Raw genomic sequence first — 24196 nt, 5'->3', positions numbered from 1 at the left:
AGCATGAAATAAGCATTAGGTTCCCGCGCTGAGAAAGCAGTGAGTGAGTGAGGGAGGGTTTAAGGTGAAGGAAGTGAAATCGGTAATGGAAGACGAAATGGAAATGGAGACTTCTCCCAATCTCAGCAACTACTTCGATCCACAAGACCTCACCACCCGAGAGCAGTTCCGCAGATACCGGTATTCAACTCTTTCCCTTATTCCATTCCAATCTCTCTCTCTCTCTCTCTCTGCATTTAGGGTTTATACCTCGATAAGTGAAAAATGGTTTAAGTGTTTATCATGTAGGGTTGGTGTAGTTTATGTTGTATGGAAAATGGTTTTTGCGCCATTTTAATTCTATTTGAGTGAGACAATTTGGTTATCTTCTCTGTTACTTCAACTTCGCATTCTTTTTTAACTGCAAATCACCACTTTCCTGCTTGGGTTTTGTTTGTTGCATTTTTTGTATAATTTTTTTTTTTTTGAGATTTCTGTTCATTGATTAATTGATTAATCCAGTCGAGCCGGCCAACATAACAAGGGTTGAAAATCTCTACTTACCATGTTTTTAATACAGTTGCTTATCAAGGATTTGAACTCGAGACCACCCCTTAAACTGAAAAAATCTCGTCTAGTTGATTAGCGTGCTTGATGATTTTTTATTTTTTTTTTAATGAATTTCTGTGATGCAAATTTTGCAGGAAGAGGCACTCGACTTCAGGTGCTTTATCCCAACAAGAAAACTCGGCTTCCAAGTTGAGTGAAACTGGGCTGTTATATGATGGCCAAAGCATCCATAGTCCTACTAATGCGGCACTTGTTCTTGAAAATATTAAACAAGAGGTTGAGAGTCTTGATGCTGATTACTTGGAAGACAAGACACAGTATTCCTCTAGAAGGAGGTTATCTATTGATACTCACGGCGCGGATGCTGGTTTTGACTCTGTACGCAGCTCGTTAAAGGCTTGTAAGCAAGAGGTTGACTCGTTGGGAGATGGCGCAGAAACAATCTTTACTTTATTTGCATCTCTGCTTGATTCTTCTCTGCAAGGTACTGCAAGTATATTTATTTATATAGCACCGTACGTAGAAAGATCTATTTCATTCATCTTCCTTTTTCCTTTTTTGTGTTAAACCTGGATACAAAATGATCTCTTTTAAGCTTGACATTCCACATGATACAAGCACAAATGGGTCTTATTTGCTGGAGCATAATGGTTGATACTTTCAGAAGAAGACAGTTTCTTTGCTCTTGAGTTTTGCCTTGCAATAGAGCTGTTTACTTTGCTTCTTTTTGGTATTTGGCCCACAGGTTTATCATGAGATTTCCTTCTTAGATCTGCTGAGGGATTGGAGGGCTTTATTGCATTGATGTACTCTTTTTTTGTTTCTTGAAGAGTGTATGTTAATGTTATCCTCCATTATCATACTTCCTTTCCCTGTTAGTAATAAAACTTTCTTCTAACAAATGAAAAAGAAAAAACTCCTTTCCATATTTCATGAGCATTTTAGTTGCCCTCCCATTCCAGAAGAATGGATCTTGAGGTCATGGTTCTGTACCCCATGGTGCAAGTGCAATTTTTTTATCTGTCTAGCGTAATTTTTATTTTGTTGAATTTTTTTACAGGACTGATGCCTATTCCTGATCTGATACTAAGATTCGAGAATGCATGTAGAAATGTTTCAGAGTTTATCAGGTTTGTTTGCTATTTGTCAGCGTAAAGATCTTTGTATAGGAAGTTTTATAATGCAAACAATCATGATGTACATACATATAAATAATACTGTTGCTTTGTTCTTATGATTTACATAAGGCCCTTTATCTGGACATTTGTGTCCGTTTTCTAGGGAGGTGAGAGACTGGAAGTCATCCTTTCTTTCACTTTATGTTGTTCCTGCTTTAGAATTTGTTATTTACTTATTTATTTATTATGAGTAGTGGGGTTTAGTGGGGTTTTCTGGATAATTTTCTAGCCCTTTATTCAAGGGTTGTTTTAATGATGAATTTGTGGAGAAACTACAGAGCTCGTTTGGGTCTTACCTTCTTCTTTTTCTTGTTTTGGATTGGGTTGTTTTCATTGTTATTTGAATGTTTTAAGAGGATTTCGTTTCCTCCATCTCTTTGCGCTTCTTCTCTCTTGCAATGCTGTCTTTTTTGTATGAAAAATTTATGAATTCCTTTTGTTTTTACTTCCTTATACTATAGTTACGACTTACGGATGCCTTTCTTATACTATTGGTCTGAAGCTATGTCTTTCTTATGCAGTCTCTACCTATGCTGTCATGATGACCCCCAACTTGCCTTTGGAAACTATGGCTTTTTTGCTAATAGTATAGAAAATACATTTAATTAAAAAAATATAACCATAATATCTTGTAACTGAAGAGCTAAAGATAATTTTTATTCATAGAATTACAGACTTTTTTTTTAAATGGTTTTAGAAAGATTTTTATCGCATATACTAAAATATCATATTTCTTCCTTAAAGATCACATTTTAATTTATAGCATCTTGCAAAATTTTCTATGGTAATATTTAACATTCATATATTACTACTGTTCCTTGTCAAGATAAAATTGATAAGAAAATATTTTTTCTGTTTGCTAAATTGAGGTTAAAGTAGTGTAGCTGGAACCTGGAAGCTATGAGCTAACAACACATTTGATGCTTGGGTTGCATGGGGTTATAGGTGCATATGGGGCATGGCAAATTTTCCAGAAACTAGGATAGACACCATTTTTATTCTCTTCTTATTGCAACTTTTGCTTCTACTATTTTGTAGCTGTCAAGGGGCGAACCCGGTGCACAAGGTTCCTTGACTTTGCGAGGGTAGGGGTGAGGGTCGATTGTACGCAATCTTACTCTTGCATTTTTGCAAGGAGGTTTTTTCCCATATCTGAACCCGTGACTTTTCGGTCATAAAGAAGTAAAAAACATGGATGATATGCAGAGGGATGGCATGATTGTTGTTGTTAATTTGAAGTGTAAAATCATAGTTTACTGTCAGTTAAAGAAGAAATTTTGTTGTGGTTGTCAGAACACACTTCTTTGGTTTGCTTTCTTGGCTGGTTTAAGAGGATTCTTTATCCTCCTTTCATGCATCTATGATTTTCCTTAATATTATATCTGAGAAAAATGAGAGTTAACCTGAACTTTTAAACTACACTGAACAGCGGATAAACAGAAGAAGTTTAGTTATAGTGTGTGTACTTGTCCATTACAAAACTACTTTGATCGTAATATGATTCTGGCCTTTCTTCTATAGGTATGGGTTGAATATAAGGCATCGAGTTGTTGAGGACAAATTGATGAGGCAGAAGGCTCAGCTCCTGCTTGATGAGGCGGCGACATGGTCTCTCTTGTGGTTCCTTTATGGGAAAGGAAATATATCTCTAACCTCATATGCCCAGTTTTTTAAGGATTAATCATATCTCTGTCCTCAAGTTTGTTATAATTTCTGGTTTTTTAAGTCTATTTTCTTAAATCAATTTACTGACCCACCTTCTCATTGTCAAACTCATCACCACAGATGATTTGGCTTCCAATGTTGATCATCATACTTTTTAATTTAAATTATATGGAAAACTCAATTTGGTATTGAATGCAATCTTCATCTCAATCTTGAGAAATAGTTTGCATGTTGCGAGAATCTATTTACTGCTAACTAACTCACCACAAGTTTGATAAATATCCTAAGTTTTATCTGAAGGAACTCATTTTCCCCATATATAAAAATGGTCTATAAGTTGCTATAAAAATCCTTCCTGAATCATTATTGGAGAGAGATGTGATGGAGTGGCTCTGCAACTTAAGTCCATCTTCCGACATTTCTTTGTTCTCTTTCCTTTGGATATTTTAGATGCTCTATATCTTTATTATTTTTTTTAAGTTTTTTCCCTGACAGTTTTTTACTTTTTTAATTTTCAGTGACCGAAGAATTATCTACAGAGCAAATACTGGTAATGTGTGATACTACGTCATGTGACCACATAATCTGTCTGTCACCAATATCATTGGAGACTTGCTGAAGTCTATTCACTTATCACAGGTGTCAGGAACCTCACATGTAATGGCTTGTGAATTTGTTGCGGAGGACCACACAGCTCAATTATGCCTTCGGATTGTCCAGTGGTTAGAAGGTTTAGCTTCTAAAGCACTTGACTTAGAAGCAAAGGTAATTTATTGCGATATTTTTCTGCTTGGGAAGTTGATTTGTTCACAAATAGCATTTGTTTTTTACTTTTTAAATGATGTCTTGAGGAAAAATTTAACCACCTTAATTTCTGATAAAAACGTTGTTAGAGAGTTAACAATGAAGTAAAACTAGGGAGAGGTGAAAATATAAAGTCAAGAAACAATACTGGATGCGAAAAATAAAAAAAAGGATAGAATGCCATCAGGCTACCCAGTCAATTTGCATATCAGAAACCTTTGCTTCATTGAGGGCAAAGTGAGGTTTGTTTGGATTAGGTATACAATAAAAATATCCATAAAAATCACACCTGATGCACTGCATTGTTTAGCGGTGTGTTTGGAATAATTTTTAATGTATGCAGGGTATGGTACTACAGTGAGTCAACCTTTAAATATTGAAGTATCAGTTGCAAATTTAGTTTTGGTCTTTTCAGAAATTAAAAAGGGAAGGGTTTCATATTTTTCCTCGACTGAAACCCACACTATTCCGATTTCATTGTTTATATTGTTTTACCTTATCTGCATCCATACTCTTATTTTATTGAATGTTAACTGTTTTGGATTCCTCCTGCATTTATGCAGGTTCGTGGATCTCATGTTGGCAGTTATCTCCCCAGTTCTGGTGTTTGGCATCATACTCAACGTTACCTAAAGAAAGGAACTTCTGACATGAACGTTGTTCATCACCTGGACTTTGATGCTCCAACTCGTGAAAATGCACATCTTTTGCCTGATGACAAAGTACTTTACATTTCATTGCTTTGCAATTCTTTTACAGATATCACTTGGTGTGGGAGTGATCTATATTAATGGATAGACTGGTTTATTTGTCTTGTGTATTTAACTTTAGAATAACTGAGTTTTAATTTAAATAAGCATAATGAATACTGATGTCATAAAGCATATGTTTTTTGTAACCAGACTGTATTAGCTGTACAAAGTACAGACAACACAAAGCAAATTTATGCTTTGTTTGGGCTGTATCTGTTAAATATATGGGCTTGTAAATTTGATAATTATATTTTTGCTGTACTTGCAAAATTACCAGTTATTGAAACTCTTGATTTTTTTTTCTTTTGTTGGTAAAGAAGAATTCACCAAAATGAAGGCTCATCTACCTTTAAGTACATCAGATGGAAACAAATATCCTGGAGCTGCTAGCACAACACTTATATCTTACCTGTATGATAAGTGGGTCCATGTTGTGTAGTATCTGAAGCCTTTATTTGCTCAACTTAAATGTCCCTTTCTTAAGGGGTTAACAGGCCACCGTAAACACTTTGGTTCCTCACCCCATGTTATTTATTCTTGTGAATTTCACCTACAGTTTCTCCCTTGTTCTTAAAATTGATATAAAATTCTACTTTCTGATTTACTCGGAAATGTAAGGCTCCTTTAAGGTCAAGCCCCTCATTTTTGCTGGATCACTTTATAAGATTATTGCCAGTGATATGTGGCAGGTTTAAAAGCTGAATTAAAAAAGATAAAACCACATTGATCTCTTTTGATCGACATGTAAATTATGTTGTTCTACACCCCAGGAGTAATTTATTATATATTACCTAGTTTCCTGGTATGTTTATGGATTTCTGGAGTTTTGGGATAATTTTGGATGTCCTTTGAATTTGAAACTATTTTTTTGTTTTATATTGATTATGGAAGCTTTTGGGGGTGATTAGGAGGTGAGCTTATTATCGTGTGCTGCTCTGTTTGTGACACTCAGGTGCCTCTCATTAGAGTGAAATTCCAGGATTTTCGATAACATGTTTTTGCCTATATCACTTGCCTTGCATAGTAGGAAGGCCTTGCTGTTATGATTTCTTTGTTATGCTTTGAGTTATTTCCATATTTTTTTCGTATTGTACTCTTGTCTATCTCTTTCTATTAAAACCCTTTTCAGTTTTTTGGTTATATTAAAAAGCCTGTTACCTTTTGATGTTTAAGGGTGGATAATAAGTTTCGGGAGCCTGTACTTGCTTTTGGATGTAATTTTTTTATAGTTGTTAATGATGAAATAGATGAGTGAGTGTACATGCACACTCTTGTATGTAATCTAGATTAGAGTGTTTAACGGTTTTCTTTTTTGGTATAGAAACAAGATGAATCTCTTTTAGAAGATGTGTGGACTCTGTTAAGGGCTGGAAGACTAGAAGAGGCATGTGGACTTTGCCGGTCTGCTGGACAGGTCAACATAAGTACATAACTTTGATAATATAATTCTATGCTTCCTGCTATTAACATCTTAATATTTTGGCAGCCATGGAGAGCTTCCTCTCTGTGCCCATTTGGAGGTTTGAACCAGTTTCCTTCTGTTGATGCTCTGGTGAAGAATGGTAAAAATAGAACCTTGCAAGCACTTGAGTTTGAAAGTGGCATTGGTCATCAGTGGCATCTTTGGAAATGGGCTTCATATTGTGCATCAGAGGTAGTGTCGTATATTAACACTGAAGAATTCTCTTTATGCTGTTTTATTGATGTCGGTGTTAGTAACTTGTTCATTGACAAACACCCTCCTCTCCCGTTTTTCCATCGTAAATTTTTATTATTGGAAATGGAATGTGTTATGCCACGATGGTGCTCTGAAAACATGTATCTCTTTGAATAACTTAAAGTTGAGGAAATTGCTTGTCTAGAACAACCACACAAGGATTGTATTTTTAATAATAAGATACATGGGCTGGGGCCCTTATTTACATGATGCGGGACTAACTAACACGACTTAATATATATACATTGTAGCAAACTTCTTCCTCAAAACATTCATAGTGTAGAACCTTGCTTCTCTGCTAAAAGTTCCTTCTGTGTAGTCCTTGAGTTGCTTCCCTCCCATTTTTTAACTAGTTATGTTCTTTACTAGGGATTTTCATAGATTTTAGACTATTTTACTAGCAGATGAGGTTGTTTCATTGTTATGGCCTTTCCAAAACTATTTTTTATTCACAGAAAAATGAAACTCCTTATTGCATCTTTGTTTTGCAGAAAATAGCCGAGTTAGATGGGAAATATGAAGCAGCTGTGTATGCAGTCCAATGTAGCAACCTAAAACGAATGCTTCCTCTCTGCACAGACTGGGAGGTTTGTTTTTTTAATTTTAATTTTTGCAATAATTTTCATTATTCTTCCAAAAATCCTTGAGAAAATGTTTTCTGGATGCATGCTGATGTGCAAAGACACTATCATGATAACCAACAGCGAGCCATTTGCAGCAATAATTTATAAAACTGAGGTATTTTGAAAGAAGAGATGTTTAGGAAACCATACCCAATGTGGGTGCTGGTCTCTGTATATTTATTAAGTGCATTAGGCTAGTAGTACAGTGTACTAGTGTAGAGGACACAAATACCCTCCACACAATAATCGCATGCATAATACACTTAACTCTCAACACTCTCCATCAAGTTGGATCATAGATATTAATCATGCCCTAGTGTAACACTTAACATTTGCAGTCAGCATGCTGGGCAATGGCAAAGTCTTGGCTAGATGTGCAGGTAGACTTGGAAGTCACTCGTTCCCTGCCAGGGGGAGTTGATCAACTTAGAACTTTTGGAGATGCAACTGATGGAAGCGCTGGACATGCTGATGGTTCCTTTGAGCCTTCAAATGGACCTGAAAATTGGCCAATTCAAGTTTTGAATCAGCAACCACGACAACTTTCATCTCTTCTTCAGAAACTTCATTCAGGGTAGCTTTATAATTGTGATCACATTTATTGTCTTTTTTATGCTGTTATCTACTACAATTCTGTTTCGTTTCCATTGTAGGGAAATGACTCATGAAACTGTTACCCGACAGTGCAAGGAGCAACAGCGACAAATTCAGGTATTTGTATAAAAAACATTTTTTGTTGTTTTTACCATCATTTTTTGAAATTGTTTCATATTCAAACATTTTAGGGCATTTCCGTTATCATTAGAAAAAGTGAAATGAAAGGAATGAGTGGTTGGGCCTTTTGATTCCAAATATGATGTAAACCTGTAGCTGATCATGAAAAGGCAGAGAGCCTTTTGCTCAAAGGATGTAATCTTTAGCTTCTTTTCTATTTTCCATTTAATTATAGAAAAGAGACTCAATGGTGCAAGTGCAACCACTTGGGGCATTGAGAGAGAGAGAAAGAGAGAGTAAAATGCTAATTTTTTAATTCTCTTTATCTTATATTTTTTGTTTACTGATGTCCTGAGCTGTACGTTGCCTGACAGATGACTTTAATGCTTGGGGACATACCACGTGTACTAGACCTTATATGGTCATGGATAGCACCTTCGGAAGACGATCAGAATGTATTTAGGTAAGTATCGTTAATGCTCTTTCCCATACCAATAGTTTTGTGTGTTTTCTGATGAAACTTGTAAATATCTTTTTACGAACCAGACTTTAGAACTTCATTCCAATTTCTATGCGAATGGAATCTTGCACTGTCACATATAGAAACGGGCATGAGAGTAAACCTTTCTTTTTTTAATTAGCATTGCTGTAAACAATAGATATACCTTTTCTTTGTAGTTATTTTTTGCTATTATTCCTTCTTGTTAATATTATAATATTAACATCTGGGATTACTTTGATGTGGTAATGGGATAATGGATATAGGGAAAACATCATCTTCTGTTGCAGAAAAATATGTTACACTTCCTGCACACAGATCGAAACTTGTGCCATTTAATTTTGTTTTTTGTTTTTGAAAAAAAATGATGGGGCCCATATATTATGTATCTACAGGAATGATTGGTTATCATCTGTGACAGAGGAAAACTAATGCCCATGGATATATTACAGAAAAAGTTCATTTTTTTAATTTTTTTTTTTTTTTATAAATATGATTCGCTTGAGAAAAATCTCAGTTTATTATACCTAACAAATAAATGAAAAATTTCTTTATTTCCTGATGCTTTAAATTTATTTTCCAGATCCTTTTAATACTTGACATTTTTCTATGCTAAAATCACTACTTCATAGTACATGATAATTAGCCAAGCCTAAAGAAATTTTGTCCAGAGTCTAGACTGAGCAAAGCATGTAGAACATATGTATATTTATTATTGGGAAAAAATAATTTATTAAAGAGGAAAGAAGAATATTTTAGGAAGAGGATTTTATATAAAAAAATAAATATATATATCAGGAAGAGGATGACAGAACTATTTTTTAATAGAGTGAGGAGATAAGGTGTTTTAAACATACTTATTAATCTCGGATAGCGGCGTGTTGTGGCTGACCCTCCAAACTGCTATAGGGCTATAGCAAGTAGCGCTACAACACTATTGTGCAAAGTGTACCTAAGTGATACACTAAATTGTACTCCACAAATATAAAACTTAAAATATGAAAATGTGACATAAAAAACAAATTTGAAGGATCTCAAACATAAATGATTTCAAACATTAAAATTCAAATCATAAGCAAATTGAAGGAATTAAAGTCTCAAATAATGTAACACAACAAAATAAAGTGGCAAAATTAGTCAAAATTCAAACTGCCACTTAAGTGAAATGTCAAAATCAAATAACTTAAGGAACTAATCATAATTGAAATCATGAACATCCAAATCTTCATCTACACTTTCACTTGTATCTAAGTTGTAAATCTCTTCCTTCTACGACGAGAACACTATTGCAGAAACTACTATAGTGGCGCAGCAATAGCACTGCGATTCAGCCGCAATAGCGGCCGCTACACTTCGCCTGACCGTTGCAGCACGGTCTTTGGCGGTCGGCCGCTGCACCGCAACGTAACTCCACTATAGCGCGCTAAAGCTGGGCTATTCACAAGTATGGTTTTAAAGATGTGCTATTCTTGCAATTTTTTGGGGCATTTGGTTGGAATATGAGGTGAATTCTTTATTTGCTTTTTCTTTGGGCCAGGGTTTATCAGGAGTTACTTTCCTTTTAGATATACGAATGTATTGGAGGACTTGTTGTATTGATATGCTTCCTCAGACTCTCCACTTCTCTAAGTTACAAAATTTTCTTCCTTATAAAATAAATGAAGGAAAAGAAAGAACATAAATGCTTCTTCAAATTCAAGAATCAATACTGCCAAACCCTCCAAACTCTTAGATATCAATTAGAGGAATCCCCCTTAACAAATCATGGGTTATATACGACGGAAAGTCTGGAAAAACTTTTGTCCCACAGTAAAAGATGTGACAATTTTTTACTTTTTGAAATGTGGTGTCTGTGGGGCACTAAACTATCAAACATCAACCACACCTTCATCCCAAACTAGTTGGGGTCAGTGGCAAATGAACTCAAATGAAAAATATGAAAAGATTGAGGAAAATAAAGGCTAAAAAACAAAATTAAAACAAAAATATAAATAACACTAGAAATTATATAAATTAGCAATAAATAATTAACAAGAAAAATAAAATAAAATAGTGAAAAAAAGATAAATAAGAGAGACAAATTACAGAAGAGAAAAAAGTAAAAATAAAAATAAATAAAAAATTAAAGAAAGAAATAAATAAAAGTAAAGAAATAAGAGAAAAAAGATTAATAAATAAATAGGAGGAGAAAAATATAAAGGAAAAATGTAGAGGTAAAGAAAGAAATAAAGGAAGATAAATGAGAAAAAGACTAAAAAGAGACCCGTTTGGAACATAGGACTAACCCTCTACAATGCTAATAGCTTTCCTCCAATCCGTCCTAAGGGGGCGTTTGGTTGAGGAGAAATTTTTTGAATACTAGGGAAATGGTTGGAAAGTGAGCTTGGTAGAAAAATGTAAAAAAAGTTGTTTGGTTGACCGAAATATTACCAGGAAAATTTATTTAAATTTGCAAAATCTATGTTCGGGAGAAACTTCGCACCTGTTTTTTCACTTTCCCAGTTATCTTAAAATACCACATCTCAAGTGGTATTCTGTAACAGTGAATTTCATCCAAAAATCAACACAAAAGTCATTTCCCCATCTATCCTATTTGCCTAGTATTTTTTTCAAAAACCTGAACCAAACGTGGTATTTTCCAAAATCCACTTATACTTTCCCATCAATCCCAAAATAAATCTTCTACCAAACACTACCTAAAACACACCGTCCATCAATCTATATCTCACTCCATTAAGTATTGTTTTACTAAATAAGTTTCGGCTGACTTCTTCCTCTTTATGTGTCAAGTGTTTAATAACAAACTTCTGTCTTTACGGGAGCATCTAGGGGTCTTCGCATTATGTGTCCAAACTACTTTAATCTATGTTCTTTTATCTTTTCAACCACCGGTACTACTCTTATCTGTCATCGAATATCTTCATTTCTTATCGTATCCATCCTTGTATGACCACACATCCACCTTAATATCCTCATTTCCGCTACTCATTTTAGGCTAAGAGGAAAGTTCTATAGAACGACAGTAAGGCCTGCAATGTTATATGGAGTTAAATGAATCAACTTATTGTACTTGAATGAAGGAAACTGTAGCTTTGCAAAAAGTAAATGTCTTTCCTTGAAGAAGGCAGTCTAGGAGAGAAATTTGATTTGTTGACGAGGCTCGTTACTGCAATCCATGTGGATGAAGTCAATGCTTTTATGGTAATTATGAAATTTATATTTTAAAATGTATAGTGTGGATGCAATTAATTTGTTTCCTTAAAAATTGTGTTTTTTCAAAATGAGAATTAGTGGGATGGAGGAAGAGGATGTTAGAACTCATACAATCACAAAGTTGCATATTAAGAGAGATAGAAAAGACAGTAGGGTATTGGGAATTCAAGGGAGCAAAGATGATGTGAATAAGGGTTAGGACAGGAATTATGGCTGTAACCACCCTGCACACTTGGTAGGTGCATAAGAAGGTAAAGGAGGGAATGGAGGGAATCAGGTCGGAATTGAGGGAGACAGGAAAATAGAGGAAGGAAGCTTGGATAAGGTTTAGGAAGAGAGGCTAGCAGACCCTCGAAGAACTGCTCTACTTCTCTCTCTTTCCTTTTCAGTTTACATAGTGAGAGGTATACATATACTTGTATAGACCTTCCCCCAAGCTGATATCCCCATAATATCAGAGAAGAAGAGCAGAGTATCTCAGTGGTTTCTCAACAAAACAATACCTGGTTTCTAGTTTCCTTTCAAAAAGACGTTCAGTTACTAGGAATCAGTTGACCAAAATTCTTTGTGCTTTCCCACAGGCCTCATGGAGATCCTCAAATGATACGATTTGGTGCACATCTAGTCCTTGTTCTTAGATATTTGGTTGCTGAAGAAATGAAGGATGCCTTCAGGGACAAGATTCTAAGCATTGGTGATCATATTCTGCATATGTAAGTAATTTTATATGAAGTTCTTTCACTTTTTTCTCTCAAATAATATTAGTAGAGAGTGAAGAGTGAAAGAACTTGTCATAAAATTAACATAATTTTATGTATACGATTGAGTGCTGAAAAACTGTGTTAAACGAAAGTTCGCTTCATTATATTTCTTGATTAAATTGAAAATATTAGGTATGCCCTATTTCTCTTTTCAAAGGAGCATGAGGAGTTGGTGGGCATATATGCTTCTCAGCTTGCGCGTCACCGATGCATTGACCTCTTTGTGCACATGATGGAACTTAGGTTGCACAGCAGGTATCCTTAATTCTCCTGTCCTTTTTTCTTCCTGTAATCATGTCACTCGTGTCATATTGAAGATCTGGAGAGATTACATTTTTATTGATGTGATTCTAATCTTTGTAATTGTTTGTTTGTTTGATGGCAATTTTCTCAAGTGAACTACTATTGTAATAGTCCAACGTGAGTCTTGGATACTTTGCATAATATTATGTGTAAATCATTGTAATTATTATAAAATAGGGAATAATGTTTTTTATGTTGTAGGAGATAATTTTATCTCATACACATATATAAAAATGTGCGGGGCCTATGTGAAAAGAAAAGAGAGAAAAAGAAAACATGAGTCCCACATACTTTCATGTATGTGTAGGAGATAAAATTATCTCCTACAATATAAGAAATACTAATCCTTGTAAGATATTTTGTTCCCATAGTTTAGTCATTATATTGGGAAAGTAATTATTTAGTTAGGTCTATGTATTAGAATGAATCCATGTACAGAATAATTCAGAAATCATATTCAGTATTTTTCCATTCAACTTTGCTGCAAAGTAGAATTATATCCTGTCAATTTGCAAAAAAAGAAAAGAATTGTGTCCTGTCAGAGGATCATAGTGAACATGTGATGTAACATGGCAATTGACGGCTGACAAGTATGAACTGAGTACTTTGATAAGTCATTTTATCCCGGAAGAATCAATATATCTATTATTTTTTAACATTTTTAGAATTTAAATAAAGAATTCATTAAGAGGGAAAATAAATACAAAGATTGAGGGTGGGTGATCCTTCTAAAGCAGGAAAAGCAACAAACAATGAAGAGCATGCGGTCAATAAAATACAACAGTCCCTTTGCGTAATGGTTAAATGAAACCACTTAAATAAGGCCATGAGTTAAAACCTATAGAGGACTATAAAACAAGCCTGTACCATTAAAGAGGTGAACGGAAGAAGGCTACACACCATGCAAATACACCAAACACCATTGATATGTTACACTTGTAACATGTCTGTATGTAACTCCTATGATGTTTCTTTAATTCAACAGCATACATGTCAAATACAAGATATTCCTTTCTGCTATGGAATATTTACCATTTTCTTCTACGGGTGATTCCACGGGCAATTTTGAAGACATTATTGAGAGGTATGCAGGCTTTTATTTTAGAATCTATGAAAAATTTACTTTAAAAATGTTCATGTACATATGAAGCTTTTGCATTTAATAAGAAATCTATCTGAAACAGAATTTTGTTGAGATCTCGAGATATCAAGGTTGGCAAATATGATAACCTGTCAGATGTTGTAGAACAGCACAGACTGCAGAGTCTTCAAAAAGCTAAAGTCATCCAGTGGCTTTGCTTTACACCACCATCAACAATTACTAATGTCAAAGAAGTTAGTAAAAAACTTCTTCTCCGAGCATTGGTACATAGGTAAGTGATGCATCATATTATATGCCCATCATATTGTATTGCTTGATAAACTATGCTTATGAAGGGGCAAACAATTGAAAGTGATGAAACCTGGGATTGGTTTTTGACCTTTCACCCCCTAATTATTGTACAAATGTTTGTCATATCTTGTTATTGTAAAAGGTTTTCAGTATATCGATCTTGAATAAATTACATAAGGAATGAGGAGTATTTATACAAGAAAAAATAGCTAAGCATGACTCACTAAACCTAATCACAATTAATCCTAATTAATAGGAAATAAAAAACAATCAATCCTAATTAATCTTAATTATTCCTAATTAATAGGGAATAAAACGGAAAATATTTGAATTTGAATTCTGATTTTCTACACTCCCCCTCAAGTTGGGAGGTAAATGTTGATCATTCCCAACTTGCCAATCAAGTCTTCAAAGGCTAGCCGGTGTAGGCCCTTAGTGAGAATATCTGCAATCTGCTCTTTGGTAGGAATATACACCATACATACACTTCCATCATCTATTTTTTCTTTGATAAAGTGGCGATCAACCTCCACATGTTTTGTTCTGTCATGGTGAACTGGATTTTGAGCAATACTGACAGCAGCCTTATTATCACAATACACTCTGACAGGTAGTGAAAAAGAGATCTTCAATTCCTCAAGGAGTCTTCTTAACCAAATTCCTTCACAAATACCATGGGCTAGAGCCCGAAATTCTGCTTCTGCATTGCTCCGGGCAACAACTGTTTGTTTCTTACTTCTCCAGGTCACAAGATTTCCCCAGATATAGGTGCAATATCCTGAAGTGGATCTTCGGTCCAATGCAGAGCCAGCCCAATCTGCATCTGTATATATTTCAATCATCCTCTGGTGTCCCCTTTTAAAGAACAATCCTCGACCAGGGGTGTTTTTGAGGTACTTCATAATTCTATAAACTGCACTCAGGTGTTTTTCCTTAGGAGAATGCATGAATTGACTAACCATGCTAACTGCAAATGCAATATCAGGCCGAGTGTGAGATAAGTAGATCAACTTCCCCACCAATCTCTGATACTGCTCTTTGTCAACTTCTTTCCCATCTTCGATTCCCAATTTAATATTGGGTTCAATTGGAGTCTCTGCTGGCTTGCACCCAAGCATTCCTGTTTCTTGTAACAGGTCTAGAATATATTTCTTCTGAGTTAAAGAAATTCCTGCCTTACTTCGAGCAACTTCCATGCCTAGGAAATATTTGAGAGATCCAAGATCCTTCAGTTCAAACTGATTAGCTAAACATTTCTTCAAAGAGCTTATCTCCTCACAATCATTACCTGTGATAATTATGTCATCAACATAAACAATGAGAATAGCAATTTTACCACCATTAGAGTGTTTTAAAAATAAAGTGTGATCAGTCTGAGCTTGGAGGAATCCTCTTCCCTTAACAGCTTGAGTAAACTTCTCAAACCACTCTCTAGGAGATTGTTTAAGACCATAGAGAGACTTTTTCAACTTGCATACTGAATCGTCTCCTTTTTAAAAACCAGGTGGTGGATCCATATAAACTTCTTCATGTAGATCACCATTCAAGAAAGCATTCTTTACATCTAATTGTTGCAAGGGCCAACCAAGATTTGCAGCAAGTGATAAAAGAACTCGGATAGTGTTAAGCTTGGCAACAGGGGCAAATGTCTCTTGATAGTCTATCCCATGAGTTTGAGTGAATCCCTTAGCAACCAGTCTGGCCTTATACTTGTTGATGCTGTTATCTGCATTAGACTTTATTGTGAACACCCACTTGCAACCTACTGTTTTCTTTCCTCTGGGTAATGCTACAGACTCCCAAGTTCCATTTTTGTTGAGTGCATCCATTTCTTCAAAGACTGCATTCCTCCATTTTGGATCATCAAGTGCTTCTTGGATATTTTTTGGTATTTTTGTACTGTCTAACATAGTGTTGAAAGCACGAAAACCTGGGGACAACTTTTCATATGTGATATGATGAGAAATAGGATGAGCAGTACAAGATCTAGTACCTTTTCGGAGAGCAATAGGCACATCTAGGTTGGCTGTATCAGTGTTGCTGGAACTAAGACTCAAGTCAGAATCCTGGCAGTCTAGAGGCTCCTGAGGTGATTCTCGCCTACTGTAAAACTTTCCCCATTAACTCGCCCTGTCTTTTGCATAATGACTCCCCCTGTCTCCAACGGCAAAGGAAAAACAACAGAATCATTTGGTTTCGAAGACTTATCTTCAATAACCCCAATAGACTCCCCCTGAAGAGAAGTCGAAGGAAAAAAAGATTGTCTCTCATCAAATGTGACATCCATAGAAACAAAGACCTTACGAAGTGAAGATGAGTAACACTTGTAGCCCTTTTGGTTAGGAGGATATCCTATGAAGACACATTTAATGGACTTGGGATCGAGCTTGGACCTTTGATGGGGAGGACCATGTACAAAAGCCACACTGCCAAACAACTTGGGAGGAAGGGAAGAATGAGCCCGGAAAGAAGGAAAGGTGTGGGTAAGACAAGATAAAAGAGATTGAAAATTTAGGACACGAGAAAGCATCCGATTGATGAGGTATGCTGCAGTCAAGACAGCTTCCCCCCACAAATATTTAGGGACATGCATGGTAAACATAAGAGCTTGAGCAACTTCAAGGAGATGTCTATTTTTTCTTTCAGCCACCCCATTTTGTTGAGGGGTGTTAGGACAAGAACTTTGATGAAGAATACCATGCTGGCTGAGATAGTTTCCAAGAACAGAATTAAAATATTCAGTACTATTGTCAGTTCGAAGAATTTGGATAGAGGTCTGGAACTGAGTTTGAACCATAGCATGAAAGTTTTTAAAAATGGATGCAGCGTCAGACTTATCCTTTAGAAGGTATACCCAACATACCCTAGAGTGATCATCTATGAAAGTTATAAACCAACGAGCACCAGAGATATTTTTTTCACGGGCTGGACCCCATATATCACTATGAATCAAGGTAAATGGAGAAGAATCATGATGGACTCTAGGAGGATAAGAAACACGAGAATGTTTTGCAAGCTGACAAATATCACAAGAAAAAGAACTGGGATTTTTATTGATAAATAAGCTTGGGAACAATTTCTGAAGATAAATGAAATTTGGGTGTCCTAACCGACGATGCCACAACAAAACATCATTGCAATCATCAGACAAACATACCGAGTGGTTCACAAAATTTTTTTCTTCACAAGAATCTTTTTCTAAATAATAAAGTCCTTCTTCCTCTCTAGCACTGCCAATCATCAGCCTCGAGTCCTGTTCCTGGAAAACACAAGCATTGACAGAAAACTTGGCAACGCAATGTAACTCAGACGTAAGTTTGCTGATAGATATAAAGTTACAAGTAAGAGAGGGAACATGAAGGACTGAGTTCAAAGTAATGTGTTCAGAAAGTTTAATGGATCCTTTTCCAGCAATAGTAGAGAAGCTGCCATCTGCTGTTCTTATTCGTGATTGTTGATAGTAAGGGGTATAAGAACAAAATAAGGTTGCATTACCTGTCATATGATCTGAAGCCCCTGAATCAAGAATCCATCGACTACTATTATCAACATGGAACGCTATACCTTGTTGAGCAACATTGCTGGATGGAAATTTACTTCCAATCATCATGGCTGCGTGTGGTAACGCGTAGGGCGGACGCTCCGTCCTTTCTCTAGCACGTGGGGGCGCGTGGCTCAGCAGAATCCGTTGGTCCTTCTTGAAACTTGTAGATCGGCTCCTTCTGTTTCGAATGGTGCGGAACTTGGCCGGAAATGTCGCCGGAAATTTTTTTCGACGGCTGCTGACGGTGGTGGAAAGCTGGGATTTTGCTTTCTACAGTGATTGGTAGCCTTACTTTGCTCTTGAGACTTTGTAGGAAGGGAAAATAACCTTAATAATGGTTGGAGGTTGAGTTTTCCGGCGTTGTGCCGCCGGTTTGACGGTGGTTGTGGTGGCTGAGTTTTCTCAGGACCAACCTGCTCTGATACCATATTGTAAAAGGTTTTCAGTATATCGATCTTGAATAAATTACATAAGGAATGAGGAGTATTTATACAAGAAAAAATAGCTAAGCATGACTCAGTTATGACTCACTAAACCTAATCACAATTAATTCTAATTAATTACAATTAATCCTAGTTAATAGGAAATAAAAAACAATCAATCCTAATTAATCTTAATTATTCCTAATTAATAGGGAATAAAACGGAAAATATTTGAATTTGAATTCTGATTTTCTACACTTGTCAGTAATGAGTGCCTAGTCTCATTCTGTATTCAACATTTGACCTCACCTAGTGGGAAAAAGGCCTTTGTTGTTGTTGCTGTATTTTGGAATACATAAATTTTTAATTTCCTTGGTTTAAGTAAAAACCTGACCAAGGAAGAGTCTTGGAGCAGCTGGAAGGTTGCTTCTTGTCATCGGAAAATCATGGGTTCAAGTATGAGAAATGGTCTCTTTACAAAAATGTAAGGATAAGGTTCCGTATAATCAACCTTCACCCCTATCCTTGTAAAGTTAGGGAGCCCTGTGTATCGAGATTTGCCTTTTAAATAAGAACCTGATCTTTTGAGTCCTCCTTTGGCGGTTGGTGCACATATTTTTGACTTTACAGAAAATTTAATGCATCCCTGTGATTTTTCTCTTGCAGTTTAATTTTGCCCCTCTTTCTGAATTTTAACCACTTCCCCCCCTCTGTGTAGCAACATACTCTTCAGGGAGTTTGCTTTGATTTCTATGTGGAGAGTACCGGCAATGCCAATAGGTGCCCACACTGCACTTGGTTTTCTTGCTGAACCATTGAAACAGCTTGCAGATACTCTTGAGACCTCTGAGGAGGATTATAATGTTTTTGAGGATCTGAGGGAGTTCCAAGACTGGGTATGCTGAATTACACTTGCCCAATTTAGTTATTAAACCTCAGTCACATCATTTATGGCTTGATGATAGCAATTAATATTTATATTCACTTTGCATTTAACTAGCGTGAGTATTACTCCTGTGATGCAACCTACCGCAATTGGCTCAAAATTGAATTAGAGAATGCAGAAGTTCCTGTCTCTGAACTGTCACTGGAGGAAAAGGAAAGGGCCATTTCTATGGCCAAGGAAACAGTGAATGCATCTCTTTCACTGCTAGAAAGTGAGTTTAGTTGACAACCTTGTGCAAAATCATGCTGTGAGGAAAATGTTAAAAATTTTTAGCAATGCATTAGTCGTGGAACTTTTGTTTCTGTGTTTTCCAAAATGAGATAGTACATTGACTTCTTAGCTATTGACATATTGATGATTCTCCTTTATGTAGGAAAAGAAACATCTTGGTTGGCTTCTATTGATCATATATATGAATCAGCTGAAACCGTTTTCCTCGAACTTCATGCAACTGCAATGCTCTGCCTGCCATCGGGAGAGTGTTTGTGTCCAGATGCTACTGTATGCACTACACTGATGAGTGCCCTCTACTCCTCAGCTGGTGATGAGGTTGTCTTAAATCGACAACTGATGGTATGTATGTTCAACCATTGAAAGCTTAAGCATGCAAATATGCTGGTGTTTACTTAAACTATACATTCATTTTGAATTGTTGTAGGATGTGTACTTCAGTGCAGTTTATCCATATGAATCTTATGCTTATGTCACATGAATTCCTAATTATGTTATTAAATGATTTGGGAGCTATTTCTGAATTCTAGTCGTACATTTATGGCTAAATTAATCTACAGGTCCTTGTACTTTAGTGGAATTTTTAATAGGTCCCTATATAATTTCAAAATCTTTTTCAATGGGGTTCTCGATTCCAGTTTATTGTTTGGTCCTGAATTTTCTTTTGAAACTATAGGGATCTACTTGTAGTTTTTAAACTAGAGGGACCTATTTAAAATTTCCCGAGAAGTACAAGAACTTACAGACTAATTTAATCTAATTTTTTTTTCATGGAGTGTAAAATCCATTGAAACTGGGAATTCAGAAGTCAGGTCCTGGTCTATTTTTCTGGAGTTTAATAGAGTTATGTCTTATAAATGTGATAATCATCAATTCAACTGTTGAATATACTTGATAACTATGTTGATTCTGCGTGCCCTTTTGAAAATGGACATTAGTATGATTTTATCAAATTGTTAATCTTTATTATACTTGATGAGCATATTGTTTGTCAAAAGATATAATAATGGATCACAAATTGATTTTGGATTAATACGAAATTTTGGTAACCCAAAAGTCAGTCGAAGTCGTTAATTATACCTCTTTGGGTCCAGTCAGTTCTAGATGCATTTGGGGTCTATATTAGTAATCTTCTATGTAATTTTTAACAGAATTCAGAACAGTTTCAGTAGGATATTCAGATAACACATTTTGGTGTTTCTCAACTTAGGATTAGAATTCTGATAATATCAGATTTCTATCCCAGGTGGTGGACTCCTCCCACACAAACCTTTTTATCCCAAATGCCTACACAACTATTTCCATAATTTCCCTTTCCCATCTAAGCCTAACAAATTACTGGGCCACATCATTCGTCTATCTTAATTTCACTGCATATTTTAAACAAGGAAACTCCCTTAAAAAAAACCATATGCGGAACCCCAGAGAGTTGATAAACACAACTGTATCCCTAAACATATATATGGTTCAAAATATGACCTTGAATATGTATGTTTTGTCTTCAACCAGCTACACCAGAGAGCAGCATAAACCTCACACTGCTACAAACTTACTTTAGATGGGTATATTATATTAATGATTTCTTTTTATTTCTTTAGTCCTTTTGCTTATTTTTCTGCATCTTCTAATGAACTCCTTATTCCTTTTTTGAAAAAATGAAATGGGGGAAATTATGAAAAATTTGGGATAGGATTTTCTGTAAAATTAAAAGAATGGATGTTTTGTTGATTTAAGAGGAGATTTTTTTTACCAAAGAGCAAATAATTCAATTCAAAGATTTGCTTAGATCAGAAATTAAATTGGGCCAACGTGTGATAACTGATAATAATTGTTATATAGACAGGCTTTGCAAATCTTACTTTCGATGTGTTATTCTCTAACGTAATTCATTGTTATCTTATACTTTGCTTACAATCTAATAATTTGCAGGTGAACGTCTCTATATCTTCTATTGACAAGTATTGCATTGACGTTGTTCTTCGTTGCTTGGCAATAGCTGGTGATGGACTTGGGCCACATGATCAGAATGATGGTGGTATTCTTGGCACCATTATGGCTGCTGGTTTTAAAGGTAGCAATATTACTAAATGAATGAATTGTATGCATTGAGTCAAATTAATTAGCTTAGATAAAGATGGGTGGGATGTCAATATAGCAATATGAACTTCTATAAAGTTTTTTCACAGGGATATGCTTCCTTTAGGTCTTTGCTTTCCTTGGACCAAATTTTGGTTACTAGCTTTAGATCTGTAGTGGCTTTGGCAGAATTTAAAGAGGCTAAATTTTTATGACAATTTGCAATCTATTTACTATTTGGTTTGTTTGGTTGGAGTATAACACATTTTTAAGGTAGTTTCTATGACTCAGCAGTCTTTTAAGGGAGTTCCCCCTAATAGATATGCTAAGAGAAAAGTGATTAAGTTAGAGGAGTCCTCAGTTGAAATCTGACGGTGTTTTTGAAGCAATTTGTTTTCTTCATCTTTAGTGCATCTTGATTATGGGATGTAAAGTCGTTCTTTTGATGTTTTGTTGTGGAGTCCTTATCTTAAAGTTTAGTTGGTGCTTTGCATTCTCTCTGTCTCTGTCTCTCTCTGTTTTTAAAAAAATACCTGTTATTGTCTTATAGAGCGCCTCTGTATTGCATCTGAACTTGTGCGGTGGTAATAAAAATTTGCTATTCATCATTCACCCTCTCCTAGAATTAGATGTTGAAGTTGTTAAAAATGTAAAACCATTCCTTGACCTCTCTGCTTATGTTTTTGGAAAGACTCAAACCTTAACATGGTATTAGAACCCTCTTGACTAAATGATCAGGAGCTTAATTGTTATCACATTCATTCTTCATTACCAAGTTATATCTCAGAGGAAGGTATGGTGGGCCTGTGCTTTCTTCATGTTTCAAACCTGAAAGACTGTTGCATGAAGGGACTTGTAAGAAATATAAACTCCTTATTGGGTTTACACCTAATAACTTAAGTTTTTGGGATGAGTTGGTCTTTGAGAGAAATTTTAAGTGTTTTCTGATTTGAAATTTATTGGTGCAAGATGACTGTTATATTTGTTTCCTCCATAGAAGGATATATCATACAATTTTGAGCTGGAGTTACTATGAGAGACCTGTATGACAAATGAGTAGAAGATCCAGTGAGTAAGTTTATTTCCTATTACAGGGGAGCTTCCTCGGTTTCAAGCTGGAGTTACAATGGAAATATCCCGATTGGATGCTTGGTATTCTGATAAAGATGGCACCTTAGAGTGCCCGGCAACATACATTGTGAAAGGCCTCTGTCGTAGATGCTGTCTCCCAGAAGTCATTCTTCGTTGCATGCAAGTATGTCAACAAATCACATTGACTTATATTTAACTTTTTCAAGAAAATTACTAAAAACTTCTTGATAATTTTTTTCTATTTAAGAACATTTATTTACTCAGGAGTATTTAATTAATCAAGTGGTCACTCATTAACCACTCTTTGGATATTGTTAATTAGTTGAGTAATTAATTGTTTCTAAACCGAATGTTTATGAAGAAATTCAAAAATAAGAAAAAATCCCCCCTTTTTGGGAATGTTAACAGATTTATAATGTGCAATTTTTGTCTCATCTACAGGTTTCTGTTTCTCTCATGGGATCAGGAGTCCTGCCTGATTGCCACGATACTTTGATTGAACTAGTTGGCAGTCGTGAAACTCACTTTCTTCACTTGTTTAGTCAACAGCAATTACAGGCAAGTGAATAACTTCTTGTTCCTCCCAAAAAATTAGAGTTTCCTACCTTTAAACTTCAACCTTTGTGTATTAGCCTCTTTATGCCTTTTTGGGGTAGTCATGATTCCTTGCAGTATTCTTTTCATTATTGGCTACACTGTTCTCACCAACACTGCAGACAAAAACAGAGCCCAACACCCAGTAACCGAGTGAGGCAGACTGGATACCCCTGCCTTTTTTAAATGTTACTGAGGCACCCTGTTTCTTCATTTTCATTTATTATGTTTGTTGACCGCCAACTCCAACTAGTTTAGAATAAAGATGATGTTGATGTTAATATTACGGAGACATTCATTGATTTTCATTATTGGAGCAAAACAATTTATTTAGGAATAACGACACCACAACACCTAGTTATCCATATATCTCAATTTATGTATGCGGTGATTGAGCCACTAGGTTTTATGTACACGAAAAATATTGGAAAGGGTGTGTATGTTAGTTGGCGAAATATAACTTTACATTGTGCGACATTGAAACTTGAAGAACGCTTATTTTGTCAATTTGGGGCCTGACCAGATGTTTACCTTTTTCATGTGTAGGAGTTTTTATTGTTCGAGAGGGAATACTCTATCTGCAAAATGAAGCTAACGGAAGAATGATTATTGCCCCTTGAGCAGAACTTGATCTGGAGCTTCTTCTGGTGCTACAGTTTTGAAAGGATGAAATACCTTAAAAACGCTTGCTTTTTTTTTTTTTTTTATGTGGTAATTATCTTGCTTTTAGTGGGAAAAAGGACTGAGGATAAAAGTGCCTTGTGCTTATTGCTCAAAGCATGTCTTCTGAAATTTTTCTGCATCTTGTTCTTTGGAAAAAGGAAATCCCTTTTTTGTATATAATTATGTTATTTAAATCAGATTTTAATTTTTTGTCAATATGGTACATCCCTTTCCTCGTCTGATTGCTTTTCTCCTTCCCTTGCATATTGCCGTATACAGCTATACATTGGGCAACCCTATCATTTATTATTTTCAGCTTATACACTTAAAAATCTGGGTAATATAAGTCTCTTGCAGATGAGAAATTTTTCCAGCAGACACAATAAAGTTGCGCGGACCATTGACATTTTTTTTCTCTTTCCTTGTATTGTAAGACCCACGTGTCGTCTCGGTTAGC

The 24196-nt window shown here is 35.5% G+C and overlaps 1 protein-coding gene across 2 annotated transcripts; it reads left to right on the top strand.

The window, feature by feature from the left end:
* The first annotated feature begins 14 nt into the window (after positions 1–14).
* Positions 15–23929, top strand: LOC133289040 (nuclear pore complex protein NUP107). Of its 2 annotated transcripts, none has more exons than XM_061486901.1 (24): positions 15–180; positions 684–1033; positions 1610–1679; positions 3249–3365; positions 3912–3942; positions 4032–4157; positions 4760–4918; positions 6270–6362; positions 6435–6602; positions 7157–7252; positions 7627–7862; positions 7942–7999; positions 8377–8465; positions 12296–12427; positions 12608–12730; positions 13764–13862; positions 13963–14151; positions 18856–19033; positions 19138–19294; positions 19457–19656; positions 21244–21385; positions 22485–22645; positions 22924–23040; positions 23623–23929. In XM_061486901.1, the coding sequence occupies exons 1-24, from the start codon at positions 86–88 to the stop codon at positions 23680–23682; spliced, it is 3246 nt and encodes a 1081-aa protein (XP_061342885.1). In that variant the 5' UTR covers positions 15–85; the 3' UTR covers positions 23683–23929. The 2 variants fall into 2 exon arrangements, with proteins under 2 accessions (XP_061342885.1, XP_061342884.1); XM_061486900.1 differs by having other exon boundaries at positions 4032–4235.
* Positions 23930–24196: the final 267 nt, after the last annotated feature.

Source organism: Gastrolobium bilobum, unplaced genomic scaffold, assembly GCF_033153095.1.
Source record: "Gastrolobium bilobum isolate Gb01-03AN ecotype WA unplaced genomic scaffold, APGP_CSIRO_Gbil_v1 utg7396, whole genome shotgun sequence".
Classification (NCBI taxonomy): Eukaryota; Viridiplantae; Streptophyta; class Magnoliopsida; order Fabales; family Fabaceae; genus Gastrolobium; species Gastrolobium bilobum.
The sequence above is the reverse complement of the archived record's forward strand: the minus strand, read 5'-3'. Positions and strand labels throughout refer to the sequence as shown.